General features: G+C 43.9%; 1 protein-coding gene across 4 annotated transcripts in view; it reads left to right on the top strand.

The window, feature by feature from the left end:
• The first annotated feature begins 560 nt into the window (after positions 1-560).
• GABPB2 (GA binding protein transcription factor subunit beta 2) overlaps positions 561-21,226 on the top strand; it is an 80,396-nt gene continuing 59,730 nt past the window's right edge. Inside the window, exons 1-4 of one of the 4 annotated variants that reach the window (XM_085640088.1) lie at positions 597-722; positions 4,824-5,018; positions 15,365-15,496; positions 18,709-18,816. In XM_085640088.1, the coding sequence (XP_085496214.1) occupies positions 18,709-18,816 (108 nt within the window). In that variant the 5' untranslated portion in view covers positions 597-722; positions 4,824-5,018; positions 15,365-15,496. Of the gene's footprint in view, positions 723-4,823; positions 5,019-15,359; positions 15,497-18,708; positions 18,817-21,226 lie in introns of all 4 variants that reach the window. The other 3 variants (XM_085640086.1, XM_085640089.1, XM_085640087.1) reach the window with 3 other exon arrangements.

Genomic DNA, 21,226 nt, shown 5'->3' with positions numbered 1-21,226 from the left:
TAGTTTTTAATAATTCTTTGTTTTGTAGTGGGTCAATGCTCCAATACAGTATAATGCATTCCTGGGCTATGCACACCCCATCTATGATAAGCAAGCTTTGGCAAAGCTAATAGGTCTCACCTATGTGCAAACGATTTGCTTTGGCAATCAGTGGGGTGGAGAATGGGAGATAATGCACGGTTAAATAACAAGCATTGGCATAGCCAATAGGTCTCGCTTTTGGGACCTTTATATGTATTTAGTTATGCAATACAATATCCTTGGTGCAACAACATCAACCGTTGCATGGCTAAACACTTATAAGGTCCCAAAGGCACGACCTATTGGCTATGCCAATGCTTGTTTTAGCATGAGCCCTACGACCCTAGTCCTCGTCACAGTCATTATTATTCTCTTGATTACTTTATTCCAGCCACTACAAATTGAAGAAAACAGAATGTGTATCCTACGTGACGTTTCAATCACGTGATAGTGCGTCGCAAGTATCATTTATCTTCAGGTTGCACGCTCTTTAGTCCTTTCTCTTTATCTAAACATTTAGCCACGCCCCTTCAGATCTCCTCTCTCGCTGCTCTCTCCTCTGAGCTAGAGCGTCTGCGGCCTTCGAGCTTTCACTTCCGGTGCGGCCGCCATTTTGTAACCTCCTGAGAGGGAGAAATAAATAATATTTTAAAAAATAAACTCTAAAACCAGTGGCGATAAGAGTGGAGGGGCCAGAGAGGGTGAGTACCTTGGAGGTTAGTCGTTGACTGTGTATGTTAGTGTGAAACGCTGCTTCTCCCCTCACGACGGCCAACAGCATGTCTGTATTTTTGTGTGTCCGGGAGGTGAATAGTGAAGGCGCCAAAGCGCCCCCATCCGGCATACGCATAGCCGATATACTCACTTTAGTATGTACCGTGTGACATGCAAGTACTGTAACGTGTCTTACACTCGGGAGGGCTCAGTCCTGGCTGGGAAGGGGTGTCTTGTGCTTTACAATCTTATTATTGCCACACTACGTCACTCTCGTGGTGATATTCTCGAGATATACCTACTATCTTTTGCAAGGGGGCGCCAGCGTTGGAGTCGTTTTCACTTATGCGCATAACATGGCAATCGTTTCCCCTCGTGCTTTTGCGCGGTCTCTCGCACTGTAACACTTTTAACCGTACCCCAAAGTAAAATCCACAGCTTCTTTCTAATTAGACAGCTGTGGTACCTTTGTAGCGACTTATGCCGCCAAAAGTGGGGGTCAGTTGATGCTGTTCTTATGTGTGCACAGTTTGCGGGCTGCCAAAAGTGCTGAGTCGTTCTTAAATTCTGTACATATAGGGCGGGGTCGGGGACCATATGATAATTATGTGCGTCGCCTCTGTCATGTCATCCATCCGATGAGTTTATAGTCCACCGTGGCATGGATGTCCTGGAATAGAATACTGATCCGCTGTATCCTTCACTCCAAGTGTGCTGTTTAGCATCTTGCTCAGGGCAGGTCAGACTGCTCTGAAGATCCCGTTCGCGTGCCCCCCATAAATGTCTCCTTGCAGCGTTGTGCTCAATGGTGTCCACGTCAGTCGGACACGCCCTAGGTAGGTTCAGATCCCCTTTATATAAAGCCATTTAGTTTACATCGATGATGGTACGCGAGTAAGAATACACACGGAGTCCCGGTTTGCGGGAGGGAACAGGCATACTAGCCGACACAAAAGCAAAATACGGAAGTATACATTGAATGGACAGATAGATCCACGTGCATTTTCCCGAGCAGTTAATACGGAAATGCCTTCATATGGAGTTCATTGTATCACTTGATTGATTTCATTATGGTATTGGTAGTATTTTATCGTCAGTAGTGATTGCCAGGATTATTCTGAAATGAGGATGTTTCAACCCCGATTTACACTATTTGGGTAGTGTTTAACATTTCTCAAAATGTTGCAGAATTTAACTATAGCCCTACATTGGTGAATTAGCCTCCTGGTTTGGGGAAAGTTGATTTTATTTTTCTGAATAGTCTTGAGAATATTGTTGAATAGTAAATTAGCCTTCTTTGCACATGTTAAACATCTGCACCCGAGTGCACACCTGAAAGAAAGACATTCAAGGCAGTTGCTGTGCTTGTCAAAGAGACTAGTGAACAGTGTAACCCATTTCTATGTGGGAGTTTGGGCGCCGGATTGGAATAATTAGGTGGCTGTAAAGATTGGTTTTTTTCCGAGGAGGTAGAGATTGTTAAACTTGATGTATACAGTAAGCACCTGGCTTGAATGGTGTCTAGCAGGTTGTGAACGCTAATATAGTTGGCTGGATATTTTAAGAAAGTTTGAAGTTTTATTGGGGTGGTGAGTGAATTGTGGCATCTTCCTGTATATTTGGTGATGGCTTCGTATTAAATGGGCGTGATAGGGCGCTTTGATCAGTTTATATAACGCAATTTTATGGAAAAATATATTTTCCAAAATTCTGTTGTCCCAAGACCTGTCTAATCTCGTATTATACTTTTTTTTGCCAAACCCCGTCTATGCAACTCCAGTCATGTAACAAACAGCTGACTTCGGAGCACAGGTTTCACGGTTCGATCCCCGGCTCCGGCGGCAGCTATGCACCATGTGACTCTGGGCAATAGCTCCCATAGGGGCATATCAGCAAGGACCGGCGATAATTCTCGCTAAGCGCACTTAGAGTTAGGATAATTATTGCCGGCTATCGTGGAATTTTATCGCTGAGATAGCGTGCTATCAGCAACGCTTATCTCAAAATTGATAAAATTCCTCACGCTAACAGCCAAAAGTGAGATTATCGCTGGAAATCCAGCGATAATCTCACACATTTTTGCGTTAGCTTGCTGATAAGGCAGGGCATACTTAGCCATTATATCCACCTTACGTTGGATATAATGGCTAAGTCAGGGTGAAAGCAGGCGTAAGGAAAGTAGCGCTAACTGTGGTTAGCGCTACTTTTCTTATCGCTATGCCTGTTAGCGATTCCCTTGATAATTGGAGAAATGTCGGTTAGCGACATTTCTCCAGTTATTTTGGGACGGAACGCCCACTTTGCATCTCATTAGAGATGCAAAGGTGGGCGTTATGGGAAAGGGAGCTAAAGCAAGGAATCGCGCGTTAGCGTGACCTTGCTGATTAAGCGATAACATTATCGCCGCTTTTCGTCCGAAAACGGACGCTAAAGCGGCAATTTTTTATCGCCAGCTTGCTGATATGCCCCTCAATTTCCACGATGGCCCATAGCACCTTGAGACCTGTAGGGGTGAGTAGTTTGTGCTTTACAAATACGGAGTTACATGTACGTTTTAGCTCCAGTGGTAGAATTTTTTTTACTTTGTTTTTCTTTTGGTTTGCAAGCCTTGGTTTTGGGTTGTTATTAGAGCCTTGTTTTTGCTTTTTGGTTCAAGACTCTGAATTGCCCAACACATTTTCTATCAGTTGAAACATCTGTTTTTTTTTTTAATGGGAGCTACATGTAGAGGAGGCAGACTGCTGTGTGGTCCAGTGAAAAAGGTTATTGCAAGAAATGAAAAAAACACTACTAATAACATAGTAAGAGTACTGACTTTTTATATAGTGCGTCATACGCACTTCTGCTGCGTCTAGTCCATTTAAATCGCAGATGTTGCTGTTACCCATTCCCCCTCATGATCTCAACTTACTTATCTTCAGTCGGGTGGAAGGTAGTGTTGACCTTGCAAGGATTCAAAGTCATGACTTACCAATCAACACATTATTCCAGCGACAAATATTCAGTTCATTGAGGATACCCAGCAGACTTAGAATCATCTTGGCTTGCTAATGTCATAATATCACAATGGGGTACAAGGAGGTGGACTTTGAATGCTTAAATTTGTCTTACCTTACAGGATTGCCTCATTGTCTGTCCGTTAGGAGAGAAGCACATTTCCTTTCAATTTCTGCTAGTCATTGTAGCATCCCATATCCCAATTTCCAGTTCAATACTTGTTGAATACCTACCGTAGTGGAGGAGACTACACACAGCATAAGGGAGAAAATTGTTTGCATAGGGCAATTATTATATAATTTACTCATGCGGTTCTCCAAATGAATTTATATTTCTGAATGATACAAACCTTTCTTCTTCCTGCCACTCTATAATAGAACTTTTCGTGGTAGCAGTCTCTTGATTGCAGTAAGCACCAATAGATATCTTACAGTTATGGAGTGAAGCTTGCAGTACATGGACAGAAATAATTGTTATTAGAATAAGTAGCTATTGGGCATAATTGCTGTTATAAAGTATTCTACCATAATAATTTTTTTTCTTCACAAACGCTTTTAAGGAGCATTTATTTTAAATCATGTCTTGTGTGGGTCCCGCACAGAATGCTGGCGTTTTGGGATAACTTAAGAGCTTCTTATGTTGAATGGATTTATCCCGGGCTACTAATATTATTAGTTTTGTAACAGTGACCACATCAGACGAGCTTACCTTAGTGACCGCTAAATGCAGCATTAATAGCAATGATTACCTCAGTGCATCAGGCAAGGTTGCTGTCAGTAATGTAAAAAAGTCTTTGCCAATTTTGAATGCCTCGCCATGGGTAATACACACAGGCCTATCTCCAATGCACCTGGCACTAAGGTAATAATATGAGTACAATGTCTCCCCAATGCTACACAAGGTATAAATAAATCAGTTTTAAATATATTGTGGAAATTCAACCAATTTTCTCTAAACATCTACTTATGAGTTTTGAAAAAACTGGCAAGATGGCGGTCAGTGGCTGAGCACTGCTGAGTGTGGTTGGAGGTCTAGCTCCTACGGTAACCTACAGAATGGTGGATTGACCTCTCTGCCCTCCCCCCTCTCAGGCTTTGGTCTCAGACCAGATGGTAAGGTCTTGTGTCCCTAGTCGGTGTGGACTTTCGGAGGGCTGGCGGCGCCCAGCTGACTTGGCAGCAGTGAGGAAGTCTCATGGTGCAACCAAGCAAGAGCGTCTAATTTAGAAGGCTGGACTGCACGTAGGAGATCTACTGATGCAACTGGAGAGCTACCAGTATCTAGAGGTACTCTGAGAATCCTGATTTAGACCATGTACATTAAATTTCTGTTTGGGCCAATTGTATATAAACCTATCTTATGTGGATACACCTTGATAATCTGCCAAGAGTACAAACCTCCATAAATGATGTCCGGCATTTTTTGCTCTAAAACTTTCAAACAAGAAAGGTTGATGGGTGTACATCGATCATTGTGACTCCTCGGGCCAAAACGTTTGACCAAGTATGAGTTGATTCCATAAGTTTGTCCTTCACGGAATTTTTTTTCTCTTAAATTGCTTAAATCCTCTGCAATCTCTTCAAATTTTTTTGATGAATAGTACTTTGACCCCCTTGATGTGTGCAATTATTGCTCTAGTTTGTGGTGAAAATAGACTTAATAGGTTAACATGAAGATTTAAATTCTCTTTTCTTCTTTGGTTTAGTAACATAAGCTATTGGACACTATCCAAATAGGTCTTCTGATCGTGGAGCAGCCTTTTGCCCTTCTGACCATTCTGGGTGATCTATTAACTGCTTTGGACAATATCTTCATACCCTTACAGGCACTGCCGTGCATTAAACGCTGCCTTTGACAAAGTAGATATTTAGATCCTATCAATACATTTGAAGTTGCTGCTGTTGAGCCAAGCTGTGGTATGGTATATGCATTTTTGTGTTTGTCATAATGTGTGACTAAAGGACTCCTGTGTTGTATTCCGTTGGGGTTACTGTATTAGTTTCCCAGGGTTCCTCTCGTCCATTTTTTTTTTTCTTTTCTTAATGACACCTAAGACTAGTAATAAACCTGCCACTAGTATGCCATCTGTTCTTCCACACATAGACCAACGAGTCATAAATGTATCTGCCAGTGAAGGGACTAGCATCAGCTGATGCCTGGATTTGTGGTAGTTTGAATGGCGTGAAGAATGAATCCTAGCCAATGGGGGTCCATATTCCTACATTTTGTTTTAATGCCTCCTCTTTAGACGTGGTGTCAGCCAAGACCATCTAATCTTCAATTATGTGTATAATATACTTTCTTATAGGGACACTCTGCCAGCCCTCTTCATCGTTGCTCTTTTTTTTCATTCTTGTCCCATTGCACTACTGGGCATTGCTTCAATCCAATTCAGCCATTGGCTAACTTTACAGTGAGTGACAGCATTTTGCACTATCACATGGAACACATCAGCATATGAAGTAGTTCCATTCCGTGGTACCATAGCAATGTGCGAGTGTTTTTTAGGTCTCGCCTGACCCAGCGCATGCGCTGGTCTGGTGAGACTTATTGAGAGGGCTCCAAAAAGTGCTACCAGGCCAGCCTAGAGCCACAGTGCATGTGCGCGGGCGCCGCGCTTTACCGCGATTACTTTTACTTTCGGGGCCGCGCGGCCGCTTTGATCGCAATCACTTTTACGGCCGCTTTGCATAGCCAATAGGTCTCGCTTTTGGGACCTTATAAGTATTTAATTATGCAACTGTTGCATGGCTAAACACTTATAAGGTTCCAAAGGCGAGACCTATTGGCTATGCCAATGCTTGTTTTTTTTTTTTTAAACGAAAAAATTGTTTTTAATTTAGCCAATGTGTGTCTCTTTGTGTGTGTGTGTGTATATATATATATCTATTATTATCTAAAGTGCCTCTGATTCAAAGACGCCACTCCATCGAGAGGCGAGTTATCAAAACCTTTATTTCTGAAAGCGGCATATTATGGCTGTTTTATAAATCCCCAACGCGTTTCAGAGCCACAAGCTCCTTCCTCATGGGTTAGCAGTAGCAAGACACGGTACGGCCACACCTATTTTTACCCAAAATGCATGCAATCTCCAGTAAAGCATGCTGGTAGTTGTGGTCAAATCTTCCCCGCAATTAGGGTCCATGTAAGTTTGCCAACACAGTTGCTTCTGCCAAAACATTAATTTGCAAGCCCTCCGGTGGGCCCCAGACATGATGCGCCGCTCTCGATGGAGTGGCGTCTTTGAATCAGAGGCACTTTGGATAATATGAAGCGGGGCGGCCTCAGCCGCGGAGGATGCACCACCTGCTTGAAATATGGAAGCGGGACTGCAAGGTTGGAAATTGTCAGCCGTGAAAGCAGCGTTGAGAGGATACAATGTGAAAGCGGCGCATCATGTCTTACAGCGATGCATCTCAGTGAGTTGAGCATCTGCTGCAGGGCAGTGTGTGTGTGACATTCAGCTCAAATGTTTCGATAACACGAGGCCAGCGCAGCCTTTCATCCTTTTCAGAATTTTAAAATGAATGCCATCGAGTGGGTGATAAATACTTGTATTAAAAAATCGGCAACAGAAAATGTCATTTGTGGCGAGCGCTACATGAATGGTCATGCTAATCGCACACATGCCCAGCACAGTAGCATGTATGCATTGCCTACTGCACACCACATGCATAACCTCAAGGGTACGCATCAGGCACAGCACTGCACACACATCCAATACAGCACAGACAGGCCACATACTTGGGAAGTAGGACAGTGCTGATAACAGCCATGCCCACGAAAACATGCACAGCGCGTTACAAGAGCATACAGCAGGACAGAACCCCGAACACCTCCTCGACCTGATATGAAACTAGTGAGCCCTCGCTGGCACCAGCTAATCGTCACGCAGGCAGCTGGCAAGCAGGGGGCACCAGTGCCTGCCGAGGGGATGCATAATATAGTGCAAGCAGCCCTCCGGCCACACCGACCTCATGCAACGCCGCATCACTGTCTACCAGTGCTGTGTGGGACGGGAGCGGCACACCCCGGGCTATAAAAAACCCGACAGCCCAGCCACAAACAGCAAAGCCATCGCCAACCCAGTGCACGTCACATGGAGCAGGAGTAAGCTCGTTTCACACTAACGACACAAAAAGGACTAACCTAGACATTTTACAAAGCATACACAACCCGACTGGCATATACAGCCAAGTGAAGGAAATCTCAAAAGCGTATCAAAATGTTAGCCAGAAGAAAAAGTGCTTCAGTGCCATAACCTAATTGTAGAAGGCGCTATAGAATTAGTTATAACATAGCAAAGGTCATGGGGTGAACACACACTGTAGAGTCGTGGAAAATGACTGAGGGACACTGCAACACGGTACGACTACAGAGACACAGCCTGTGTGACCCGGGCACTGGAGCAGAGGTCTTTTGAGTGTCAAACTCTGGGGAAAGAGGCACTTAAGTGCTGAATGAACAGCAGCAGTGTGTCACGGATTCACTAATATTAGCACAACAGTCATGCTCCACTAGCAATGTGTTCCCCTTTGCTTTTCTCACATTAGTTTCCACCTGTGGACATTACTGTCACCTTCAGCAGCCCCAATGCCACTCCCTCTTACAAGCTTCCACTTTCTCATTTGAACTGTCCCCATAGCCCCCAGAGAACGACCATCGTTGGCATCACTGTGAGAAAATTCGGGGCACCTGCTAATGGTCAAAGCTGCGAGGTCAATAACGGAATGGGCATGGAATCTAAGCTCTCCAATCAGCCTCCTGACCCTACCCGAGCACCTCAGTGGCCAGCATGGAAAGACCCCCACAGCTCCTATTCTGACACCAAACCTTACCCAAAATGCTCCTAAGCGCCTTAAAACACTTCAGTTTGGGTGTAAACGTCGTCAGCCCCTTGCTGCAGATGCAAACTTGGTGGCGTTTGGATAATAACGTTATGTGTGTGTGCAGGAAGCTTTTTTGGGGGGATAGTATCACTTCATTGGTTCCTCAGTTTTACACATGGTTTCACCTCATTATTGTCAGTATGGCACCCAAAAACAGCACTAAGCAATAGAATGCTGGCAGTCAGGCTTTGCAAACGGCCTTCTGCTGCGCAACACCGGTCATTGCGTTTTTAGCAACTTTCCATCCACTTGAGCTAAAAACGTTTTTATTAAAATCTGCTGATTATGCTGTAGATGATGGATTTTGGTGCAAATGCGGCACAACCATAATTATGTGGGAAACACCCAAACCGCAGAATTGCACAATTCCAGTGGTTCTGATGATAGTCCCTCTGTCCACAGCTCTTCCTGCTCTCCCTGACCTTTATCATCCCACTCTTCTCCGCCATCTCAGCTCTCCCTCGCTGCTATGGTCCCACTCTACAGGTGTTTCTGCTCGGCATCTCCTCCTTTGTTCCTCTCTCCACAGCCCTCCCTGCTTCCACTCTCCTCTTGCCCCTCTCTCCACAGCCCTCCCTGCTTCCACTCTCCTCTTGCCCCTCTCTCCACAGCCCTCACTACTTCCACTCTCCTGTCGCCCATCTCCACAGCTCTGCCTGCTTCCACTCCCCTCTCACCCCTCTCTCCACAGCTCTCCCTGATTCCACTCTCATCTCGCCCTTGTCTCCACAGTTCTCCCTTCTTGCGAGACCTATTTCATTGCAAATGCTTGTTAGATTCTGTAGTCCTTGCAAGGGATTAATAAGCAACAGTTCTAATGTAGAAAAAGGTTTGATAGGGCTTGTCCAGGAGACATGAAACCTGAGGACTGCATGTCAACATTGATGTCTTTGACGAAAACTTCAGCTGGGTGGTTAGCAGATAAGTTACCTTACTCTGGTTGTACTTAAAATAGTTGATTGGTGTGACTCCTGTGTGGATGTGTTGACTCATTTTCAGAATGCATTTTTTAGGAGCGATCCAACCAGCTATTATGTTTTCTGCACCATATGTATTTATTAAAAAACGCTAACTTCAGTGTTTTTCACACTTTACTAAGATCTGTCCAGGTGAAGAGGTAGTGGCGGTGTCTTCTCACAAAGCATTAATATGGGGGGGGGGGGGGGGCACCCTGTCAGGGGAAGGCAAAAATAAGCATTGAAAATGCAATAGGTCTGCCATATACGTCACAGTGCTTGGTCATCAATGGTGCAACATGCATTCATGCTTTGTTTGGAGTTTGTTTTACTTTTCGAAAATACAAATATTCATTAAAAAAAAAAAAAAGAAAATGCAATAGGTCTCGCCTTTGATTAAGTTAAAGCCATTTGCTTTGCTAATGGTATTGTATAGCAAAGCAAATGGCTTTAACTTAATGAAAGGCGAGACCTATTGCATTTTTAATGCTTGTTTTCTACTCTGGCTGATTCCTGGGACAGGTCACTCTTGATGTGCCTAATGCAGCTGTGGCTGACTCCTGCGGCTCATTCCTGCTGCGGCTGATTGCTGCAATGGCTGATTCCATTCCTGCTGCAGCAGTCTAACTAGGGCTCACTCCTGCCGTGACTGAGCCCGCCGAGCCCGTCAGCACAAACACAAGCAGAGGCAGTGAGGTGCAGGAGGGGGCAACGGTCGCAGAGAACGACTTATCATTGGTGCGCAACTGCAGGTGCCAGGCGTTCAAACCTCCCGACTATGAAGAAGGGGGGATGGGGAGAAAAGGCAGTGAATTAAAAAAAAAATATTAAGAAAAGTGAGAACATAGAAGAAAATGGACTGGTGAGATGGAAAGAACGAGAAAAAGAAATTGAAAAGAAAGACAAGCGGGAAAAAATGAAGACCAAGAGTAGAGCAAAAAAAATGGAGAAAGGAAGACAGACATTAAAGTCAAGACAGAGGAACCGAAAAGGTATCAAAATAACTGTCTAACACGCGAGAAGTATAAGAATGCACAGGAGAAAAGAGGGGACAAGCAAATGGATCTCTATCATGAAGAAGACAAAAAGGTAACGGAGACAGGGGAAAATAGACAAAAGAGAGAATGGCTGTGCTGAAATGGAAGAACTTGGAAAGGGTAAGAGAACATAAATAAGGAAAGTTGAGAAAGTTCGGCGAAAGACAACGGGAGAGAAACGGAGATCGATCTGGGAAATGGGTGTGACTTGAAATGAAAGCAGGATACAGACAAAAAAAGACAGCAAATGAGAGCCAAAGGGCGATGAAATGAAAAGAGGGAGAGGGGAAGAGAATGTTAAAGAGTTCCTGAGATGTGAGAACGAATGCGCTGTAAGCAAATAACAGAAGCGAAAGAAATGGATAAACACGATAAGTATCCCAAACAGGTGAAATAAATAAGAAATACAAATTAAATTTACGAAACGCACACCAAGAGCGAAGAGAAATGCACGATGTGTGTGTTGATTTTGTCATGCATGGTTTATGGTTATACGTGTGAATACATAATAATGTTAGGTGTCTTCCCTTCCCACAAATGAGCAAATCACTCATCTGGAGACATTAAAATTGTGAGATTCTGTTTCCTTTTTAATCAATATATTGTCCCTTCACTTGAAATACAATATATGTCAAACTTTTCAACAGGGCTATGCATAAATTGCTTATCTACACTCGGGTTATATCTATAACCTACGTGCGTTTTCCGAATTGTAAATCACACACACAATACGTCGCAGAAGCTTTAAAAGCGTGCACCAAAACGTTGCTCATTTTCACTCAAACTATGAGAGCTCATACTGCCAAGTTGTGTTACATGTTTTGAGAGGCTTTTGCCTACTAAATAGCACCCCTGATGTACCAATGCTTAGATGGCTTTGCAAATTATAAAAAGCCCAGACCTGCCCCCTGCTCGTTTTTTGATGCTCGCTCTTCCTTAAATATGAAATGCCTACGTGTGTTTTAATAGAATTACGTTCTTTGCAAACCACTATCAGACAACTATAGGAGTTTACTCAGTTGGCCTTAAGGCATCTCCCCTGCCCCCCTGCCTGCTCCCCGTGGAGAGTGCTCTGTTGGCAGGCGTGACGCAGCTGTAACCCTATGACTCGCCACACTCATCTAGCGAGCTGTACATCAGAGCTGCTGCCTCTGCTCTGGGTGGGCAGGTGGGCCCGACTGTGGTGTGGTCACTAACAGCGGTGGGCTGGTGGGGTTCGCCCGTGTGGTTGAGGAGGCTGTGGGTCTGTTGTTACAGCAGACTAGATACAAGAAGGGAGAAAGACTTGAAGCGATTGATACAGGGGCAGGGACTGGGGTGCCCTGGGGTGGGCAGTTGTGTTGCGCATAGAAGTCGTGTAGTGGGAAAGGCTGCTGTGCTGGGGTGGGCAAGGGCATAACACAGGACCCTGAAACCCCTGCGGTGAGATGTGGGGGGCATCGAGGGGGCTCTCATTCAGTCCAAACAATATGAATATATTTGTGAGATATTAGCTACTCGTGGGCCCCATATCACATTCCGGGAGGGGAGGTGGGGGGGGTTTCCATCATTTTGCGTTTCGCCACTGTGTTCTGGAAGCGGGCAAAGATCTGGGTAGGGGTGAGGGGGGGTGCGTTGCGCAGGCTGCCCTAGCGTTGGGCAGTGCTGCGGTTTGGATATTTATTTTATTTGTTTAATGCAGTTTTATATAGCGCGAACTTAACTCAAAGGTGTCAGAGCGCTTTACAAAAGTACCAGGTAAGTTACATAAGCTATACAAGAATAACAAGAACTGGCAGACTTATAGTGAAGGATAATAGGTACAACTTAATAAATTAACAGACCGTTTAAACTTCCATAGCTGAAGCCCTGTCCACAAACACTTAAAGTCAAAATGGTGCAACTCAGAAAAGGGAGTACGTATTTAAAGATACTGCACAGCGCTAGCGCACTAGCCGTTCATCTGCAACGGATGTCACTTATGTGTGGTACTACCACACAACAGGAACAGGCACGAGGCTAGAAGACTAGTCTGTGGTACTAACGTTCATTAACAGAGAAACAGTATGGTAAACAGTCCGACAGCTGTAAGGTTAAAACAGAGAGATAAGCATCATGGGGGGAGCTGCACGTGAGGAAACGTAGGGCAATAGAGAGCATTCGTCAGACTAGGAATGCTAGAACAAATCCTCACCACCTTTACAGTGTCGAAGTTACAGTAAACACACGTTAAAAGCACAGTTTCCGAGGGCCTGCCTCATTTACCTTGCCTGTTTAAAGATAGATTATCTCCCTATAAATCGAGTGGTGAGCGCGCGCCACAGCGAGACGTGTTTTCAATTATCGCACCCGTGTCTGGGCACGATAATTGAAAATACATGTCAGCAATGCGCTTAATAGACACTAATAGGCCATGGGCGGAGCAATGCGCCTGCCTTTGGCCAATTGCGTTCGGTCTTTCATAAAAAGACGCACACACAGGCCAATAGCGTGGGCCAAAAGGAAAAGCACACACAAGCGTCTGCGATTCCTAGGTCCATTTCCAAACCCCCTACAAAAAGTATCTTGCTGCGCACTGCACCACTAGGTGCGAGACCTAAAAAGTGTTGTATGGAAATGTACACCCACTTCACAATTTAACAGATGGTTCAAATACATGACGATTGTTCTAATACATATGTAATACTGATGACGATGGTTTGGAGGAGTGCATGATATTTTCAGTATCAATTGAAATCTTTTTTTTCCTTCAGTTTTTTTGCCTGAATATTTCTCAGATGCTCACCTCTAAGAATGCTTAATGTTGCATAAGGAAACAGTAAGATGAAAAAGAAAAGTATTGTAACTGGGCCTTTCATGTACAGTAAAACTGCCGAAGCAAAGGCTACAAAATGATAGCTTAAAGCTGTGATATATAAAAGTTATTCTCACATTTCAGTTTTTGCAGTTCCAGTTAGATTAAATGTTGTATGTAGTTTTTCTGGGTAGTTGTTTGTATTTATGCTCCTGGTCCACCAAAAGGGCCTGGGTGCGTTCTTGTACCTTTGATACATATTATAGGTGATTAATGCAGAGAGAGTCATAATATAATAATTTCCATCACCCACAAGGGTTATTGGCTATAATTAGTCTGGGTAATAGAGGCGTTGGGTGCACTCAGCTGGAATCCCCTGGATAAAATCCATTCCCTTATTTAAGAAATAATACAGCCATCTGTCCAAAAACTTCTTTCTGCCATTGGTGCATATTTATCATTGAACATGTTCAGTTTACTGACAAACATTTTACTCAGTTGAACTGCTACTCTGTTTTCTCGCGCTGTCATCCACAGTATTGATTTGTTCGTTTTTATTATTTCCTGCGCTCCTAGCACTGAATTGAACATCCTGTCCTAACTGCTATTCTATTTCCTGTTTTCAAAGAGCCTTACACGGAGGAGTAAGTGGCAGCATTGTTTGAAAGCTGACAACCATTTTGTTGCAGGAGGGTCATAAAGGGGATTTTGTCCAGGAAATATGTTAACAAATTCAGCCTTTTATATATTTGGGCTTTACTTTTCCAGTCGGCTCATATTGAAGTTGGATGCATTTCTTTTACTTCAGTTTATCTGTAATTCTTGTGTGAAAAATGTTGTAGAAGAGCACACAGCAATACAACCATATCTAGACCCCAGGCCATTTACTACACAGAGAAACTCTGAATGATGAAACATCGCTGCAAACAACTAAAGCACAAATGGAGCATGTCGAAAATGCAGACAGGAGCACATACCAAATAATCTGAACCACCAAACGCGCTGTCCTGGCAGACCGCATTAATGCCAGCACTAGGAAACACAAAAATCTTTTCCATTGTGAAAGATTTCAACTTGCCTGGGCCACCTCCAACTCGGTCACCCCCTCACAGGACCTCTGCAACAATCTCTCTGTTCTTCAAACACAAAATCACTGCCATTTACAGCAACTTTAACTCTCAATTGGACAACACTGATCTCTCCAAAGCCTTCTTGTCTTATCCAAAGAACCAGTGCTAGCCACATAGTCCATCATCACCCCAGAAGAAACCATTGCAACCATCAAGTCCATCCATACCCCTGCCCCCACTATGTCTGCTTCAGAGAACTGCAACCCATCTGTGCCATTCGCACTCTCATTCTGAATACCTCCACCTCTTCTGTTGCCTTCCCAGATGCTTAGAAGGATGCAACTGGCCTTCCATTCCTAAAGAAACCCTTTGCGGACCCTATAACATTTGCCAACTGCAGACTGATCTCTCTTCTACTATACTTGACCATGGTCTTAAAGAAAATCAACAATAGGTGCCTCACCGAATACCTTAAAGACCTCCAACTTCTTGAAACCGCTCAGTCTGTTTTCAGACCCAGCCGCAGCCCTGAATCTGTCCTCATCTCCTCCACGGGTGACCTCCTCATGACTATGAACAGAAGAGACATGGTGATCCTCATCCACCTGGATCTCCCTTCTGCTTTTGACACTGTCTCCCACCTCATCCGCATCCAACACCTATACAGTTTCGGAATCCAAGGCCATGCACTCTAATGGATCTGTTAACTACTGTGTTACTATCAACACCTACCTAGAGTTATCCTGATGATACTTCTAGAGAATGAATTTCTGCAAAGATTGAGTATTCATCAGAAAACTTATTTCAAAAGCCAAGTACCTTGTTTTCTAAATGTTGAGTTACAGCAGGACCAGTTGCCTGAATATTTACACACCTTTTTGTTTTCTCTGATCTTATTTAAGTGCAGATGCAAAATGGGCTGGATGTTCTAAGCAGAACTGACTGAAGACTGGATATCCTGCTCAGGTTACAACTGCTTCACCTCCGTCCTAACATCTCTTCCAGCCAACCAGTACAGCTGCATGCCCAGGAAAGCCAGGTAGGGAAAGTAATTTAGCTGGCAAAACATGGCCAATCCCGTCTGTGCACTATTAACTTTCTGTAGACTGTTTCCTTCAATATTGAATTCTTTGCTTTTTCTTACTCTGACTCGATCTCGGAGTTCTGTTTTTAGTTGTCTAGCACTTTACACGCTTTCAAGTCAGCTAAGTATTTGGAGGTAGTGGACACATACATTCCACAAGTGGACCTGTTATGCACAAGAAATACTGTTTTCCCTGCCAATGTTTGTAAATGGGACCAGTATTGTTTTTCATAAATATCCACTTGACTAACTGGCAAAGTCATGGCAAAAAGGCTGCTAATCTGTGTGACTACAAAGCTAGTAATAGTTTTTCACACAGTTGGTGGCATATGTACATGGCTGTGCCTAAGTGAACGTCCATTGCGCTCTGAGTGGTCTAGTTAACTTTTTGCCTATGGTTTCAATCTGCCTGAATATTTTTGGTACGATTCTCAGTGGTTCTGTTCAGACTTGAAATGCCTTGTTCATCCATTAATTCAAACTTCTGGATGACCAATAAGAAGTTTCCTGGTGACTAGCCCATGTGCAGGAATGTATATGTATTTGCTGATACTGCTTGTTCCAAAGCATTATTAGGGTTAGTATGGATCTGATACCACAATTGAGTGCAATTTTCAATTGATGTCTGGTATTGTTGGGCCATGTTCGAGTGCCTGTACACAGAGATCAATGTAGAGGTATAGATTGATTAATCATTGTTAATGCCGCAAGTGAAGACCGCGACAATGTGACTTCTTGTAGGAAAGTACCCATTTTTGACATGGTCACCTCCACTTTTTGCCTGGTATTTGATGCAATTTTGACAGACAGTGCACGGAGTTCCTGCTATCCAGGTCCTCAGTGCTAGATCTTTCCCTAAATACTGCAATTATTACCCCAATTGGCAATACCTTTATCACTATCTGTAAGTCCCTAGTAAATGGTACACCTGGTACCTAGGGTGGGGTGTACTAAAGAGGGTCCCCAAGGGCTGCAGCATGTATTGTGCCAACCTAAGGGACTCCTCAACTAGCCTATGCAGCCTGCCATTGCAGGCTGCATGTCTTGGCGGAGACAAAAGTGAAAACACAACATGGCACACAGAATTAAGTACCATGCCGGGAGACACTGCATGCAGTATAGTAAGTCACCCCTACAGCAGGCCTTATAAGGCAGTGTGCACTATACTACATATGTGGACATATCTGCATGAGCAACTATGCCTCTGTTCTGGCCAGTTCAATTACTGCCATTATAAGTGAACAGAGAAGCCATTTTAAATACACGTGCCGGACACTGGTAAAAACGAGTTCCCCAGCTACATGATGGCTTCACTGAAACCAAAGATGTTTGGTATCAACATCTTGTATTAATGAACACACACTGATTCCATTGATGGGTTCATTAATACATGCGACCAGAGAGCACCTTAGAGGCACCCCCTGAAAACCTACCAAGTACTAGTGTGCTAGCTGACTGGACCTGACCAGCCTGTCACCACCGACTAGTTTCTGACCCCCAGGGGTGAGAGCCCACACTCTCATGAGGTCAGGAACAAAGCCTGCTCTGGAAGGAGTTTACACACCTTCAAACAGGTACAAACATCTGCATTCCCTCAGAGGTGAGGGGATGCCAACTCCCCTGACTAGTGCCCATTTGGCACCTAGACAGGCAGTAAAATTAGTAGTCAGAAAAGCGTGTTCACCCTCAGGCTAGTTCCACCCCTAAGGTGGGCTACCTGATGTGTATACAAAAATCAGGATTCTATCATTTTGGTGATGGCAGAATTAGAAACTTTGAACAGGGTTATGCCTGTTTCCTACAGAAAGTGGTCATACAGGGGACGTAGTGACCCCATGGGTAAGTATCCTACGGGCTACTACCCTACACTCCCCTAGCGCCCGTAAATGTGGTATTTAGGGGAACCCCTGGCACCAGGAAATCAGATCCTGCCAACCTGAAAGAAGGACACTGAAGAGCTGCAAGAACAGAGGAGCAGCAACTGACTTAGTGCCGACCCTGCTGGCCTACCTGCTGTCCCCAACAGGTCTGCCAAAGATCACTCGTCTTACAGCTGCTGTACCCCCAAAAGCCTGGGGGGGGGCTACCAGCCCTTCACCTAAGACCCAGAAGCTCCTGTGGAGTAGCGGAGCTGCTCCCCTGCAGGCACCCCAGAAGAACTGCAAGGACTTCGTGACAGCTGGAAACCTGACACCGGGAAGCACCACTGCACCTGTGCCTCCTAGCCAGAGTCAAAGTGAGCTAACGGTGCCAGCGTGGTCCACTGACCCTCAAGAGACAGTCCACCCTGGGTTTGCCAACAGTGGACTTTGCGCCTCCGCCTGCAGTCTCTTATTGCACGCCCCCTCTGCTGCGAGTGTCTCAGGTGTTGAAAACCTGACTCCTCAGGACACATCTGCGCCTGAGTCACCAGGCCCGAGGAGAAGTGGACTAAAGCTGTTCCTATGTCCCCAAGCATCGTTAAACCCGAGTCCCTTATTGGTTCACCCGGACTGGCCCCCCCAGTCCTACCTTGCAACCTCTTTGTGAGTGGGCTGATTCCCATTGACTTACATGGGGACACCCGATGCTGAAAACCTCCTCTGCACCTGGCCTCCCCAGGGCTGCCCGAGGTGACCGGTTGGTCATGCCTAGGACCATGCCCCATTCCTGCTTTAAGTATAGAAGATTGGTCCTGTAAGTCGCTGTAATGTACCTGTATACTGTATATGTCTTTCCTCCATAGGATAACATTACCACTCCAGAAATTGTACTGTTGATTTTTAAAAACTGTAAAAATTGGTAACTCGAAATGTACTTACCTGATTTGGTGATCTTGGTGCCTAAAGTTATATAAAGATATGTCTTATTTTTTATAAATTGGTGTGAATCTCCTTGCTGAATTGTCATTTATTGAATGTGTGTATGCAGCGGGTGTTAAGCCTAAGACTTCTCGACCAACCCCCCCCTCCCCTCAAGAGAGCACCTTGGGATTGCTAGAGCACGCCCCTGTCCACTTATAAGGGATACCTGGACTCTGCGCATTATACCTCTTTTTCCTACACACCTTACAGTGAACGCTGCAGAGTTGCTTGAGACATGCAGTGAAATTTCTTAGACTCTCAATGTGTCCTGTACTGCAGTGTGTATGAATTATTTATTATCATATTTAATGTGTTTGTCTGCAGATGTCGCTGGTGGACCTGGGGAAGCGGTTGCTGGAAGCAGCGCGTAAAGGACAGGACGATGAAGTCCGAACCTTAATGGCGAATGGTGCTCCATTTACTACTGACTGGGTAAATCTTGTGTTCGGTTGGAGTGTACTCTAAGAATTGATAAGAACAAAGAGGAAAACCATATTTCATATTTTGTTACTTGTTATGACAGAAATATGTATATATCTCCATTAACTCACTAGCAGTCTGCACATATAAAAAAAATGCCAGCTCTGCACCAGAAAATACAAATTGGTGCAAACCTTTCCATATCTTGTTATTGCACATATCCACATACAGCTTAATTAAGTGGTCCAAAGACATCTCTGTAGTTAAAGGTTACACTTTGCTCTATATTTAATCTGCTACAGCTCGCTTACTTACTTTCTTTATCTCCCCAATGATCCCCCACAAATGACCATAAACCAATTTGAAGCAAATCTTTGAGAATCTGGAAAATCCATAAATACTTCATAAAGATGTTAGTTGTAGGTACCACATATTCACTTAATGTCAACCCATTGAGTCCAAAATATTAAAAATATAGTCTAATAGGTGTTTCTAAAATTGTACGTTGCCATATATTTGTCTTTATATACAAATCTATACATGAGAGATGCTTATTTATCTTAAGTTAGACACAGAGGTTTGTACTTATGTCTTTTTTAGAATTTAATTTTGTTCCGAAACTGTGTGTGTGTATATATATATATATATATATATATATATTACCTACTGGCGGTCGCCAGTAGGTAGTTATAGTTAGGACCACGTTTCCATAGGAAATCCGCAACATTCTATTTTGAATAACTTTGGCGCCGGTCGACGAATCCTCGCAAATTTTTCAAAATAGGTGGGGCGCTACGCTCCGCTCCTACCCTGAAAGTCTCGGGGGGATTCGTCAAGTGGGGGCTGAGATAAAAGGGGGGTCCCAAACGCGTTTTTCCCATGCATTTTTCCATAGGACCTTTAGACAGGGCTACAGCCCGAACGGCTGAACAGAATTTAATGAAATTTGGCAGAGAGGTAGTCCCCAGGTCAAGGAAGTGCCTTTTGTAGGTTTGGTGTAAATCTGTTCAGTAGATTCTGAGAAAATAGCCTTTAAATCAATATATATATCTGAGCCAGCTTACGGTGCGCTTACGGTGCGCTTACCGTACGCGTACGGTGACGTGCGCGAGCGCGATTCTGATTGGCCGTTAGATCTTAGTAAACATTCGAATCGGTCTAAACCAGGAAGCGGCGGCCGCCATTTTCTCTCTCGGACTCTGACAGGGGGTTGAAAAACAAAGTGAACAAACATGTAAAGGGGCTGTTTAGACAGCTCCCAAGCACCTAGCCATGTCGAGGCAGTCCTCAACGATCCCCCAAGTGAAATAAAGCAATTTTAATTTTTTCGAAAATTTCGCCGATTACGCGTACGGTAGCCAATCTTAAAAAAAAAAAAAATATCCACATTCTCCCCACCCCGTCTGCAACTGGTGCCCGAAGGGCAACAGTTGTGGAGGGCTTATAAAGACATTACAAAACATATATTTTACCTGTCACAACGATGCTCATCATATGTTTCCTCCATGTGCGCACGGTGCGCGAAGCGCATCGTGCGTTCAGGGCCCATCTAGCATAACGTGGACACGCGGTGCGCGAAGCGCACCGCGTGCTCACTGTGCGCGCATGGTGCGCGAAGCGCACCGTGCGCGCACGGAACGAACTGCGTTAAGTGGGCGCGCACGCCACAAATGGCATAAAGTAACTTAGCATTTAAAAAACCGTACAAATTCACTGAAAAAACCATAGGTTTCACACACGTTATAGTTAGGAATTAGCATTTAAAAAACCTTGCAAATTCACTGAAAAAACCATAGGTTTCACACATGTTATAGTTAGCTGGACATTTTACTGATAAAAAACCAATGAAATTCCCCCGTTATAGTTACTGTAGGCAACTATAACTCACGCGACCGTAATCCTCTGCTGATGACATATGTGTCTTTATGAAAAAAAAATATTTGTAATATATGTATAGCTAAAATTTAATGGAAGAAGACATGGGCAAATAAGTGTCTAAATACAGTATTAGCATCAGCAGAGGATTACGGTCGCGTGAGTTATAGTTGCCTACAGTAACTATAACGGGGGAATTTCATTGGTTTTTTATCAGTAAAATGTCCAGCTAACTATAACATGTGTGAAACCTATGGTTTTTTCAGTGAATTTGCAAGGTTTTTTAAATGCTAATTCCTAACTATAACGTGTGTGAAACCTATGGTTTTTTCAGTGAATATATGTGTGTGTGTATATATATATATATTTCAATTGCATAACGTCTGGCTTAAAACAATGTTGTATGGTAATTTCAGCATTTCAAATATTATGTAATGGATGTTTATTTGAGTGGAAACAAAGATCTATACTATAATAGTGTAGGTTAAAAGGACTGTTGACGGCTTCACTGCCAAGCCAGTTCTAAAAATCCATGTTGGTTAATTAT

This window comes from Triturus cristatus, chromosome 12 (genome assembly GCF_964204655.1).
Source record: "Triturus cristatus chromosome 12, aTriCri1.1, whole genome shotgun sequence".
Classification (NCBI taxonomy): Eukaryota; Metazoa; Chordata; class Amphibia; order Caudata; family Salamandridae; genus Triturus; species Triturus cristatus.
This window is presented reverse-complemented; position numbering and strand designations above follow the sequence as displayed.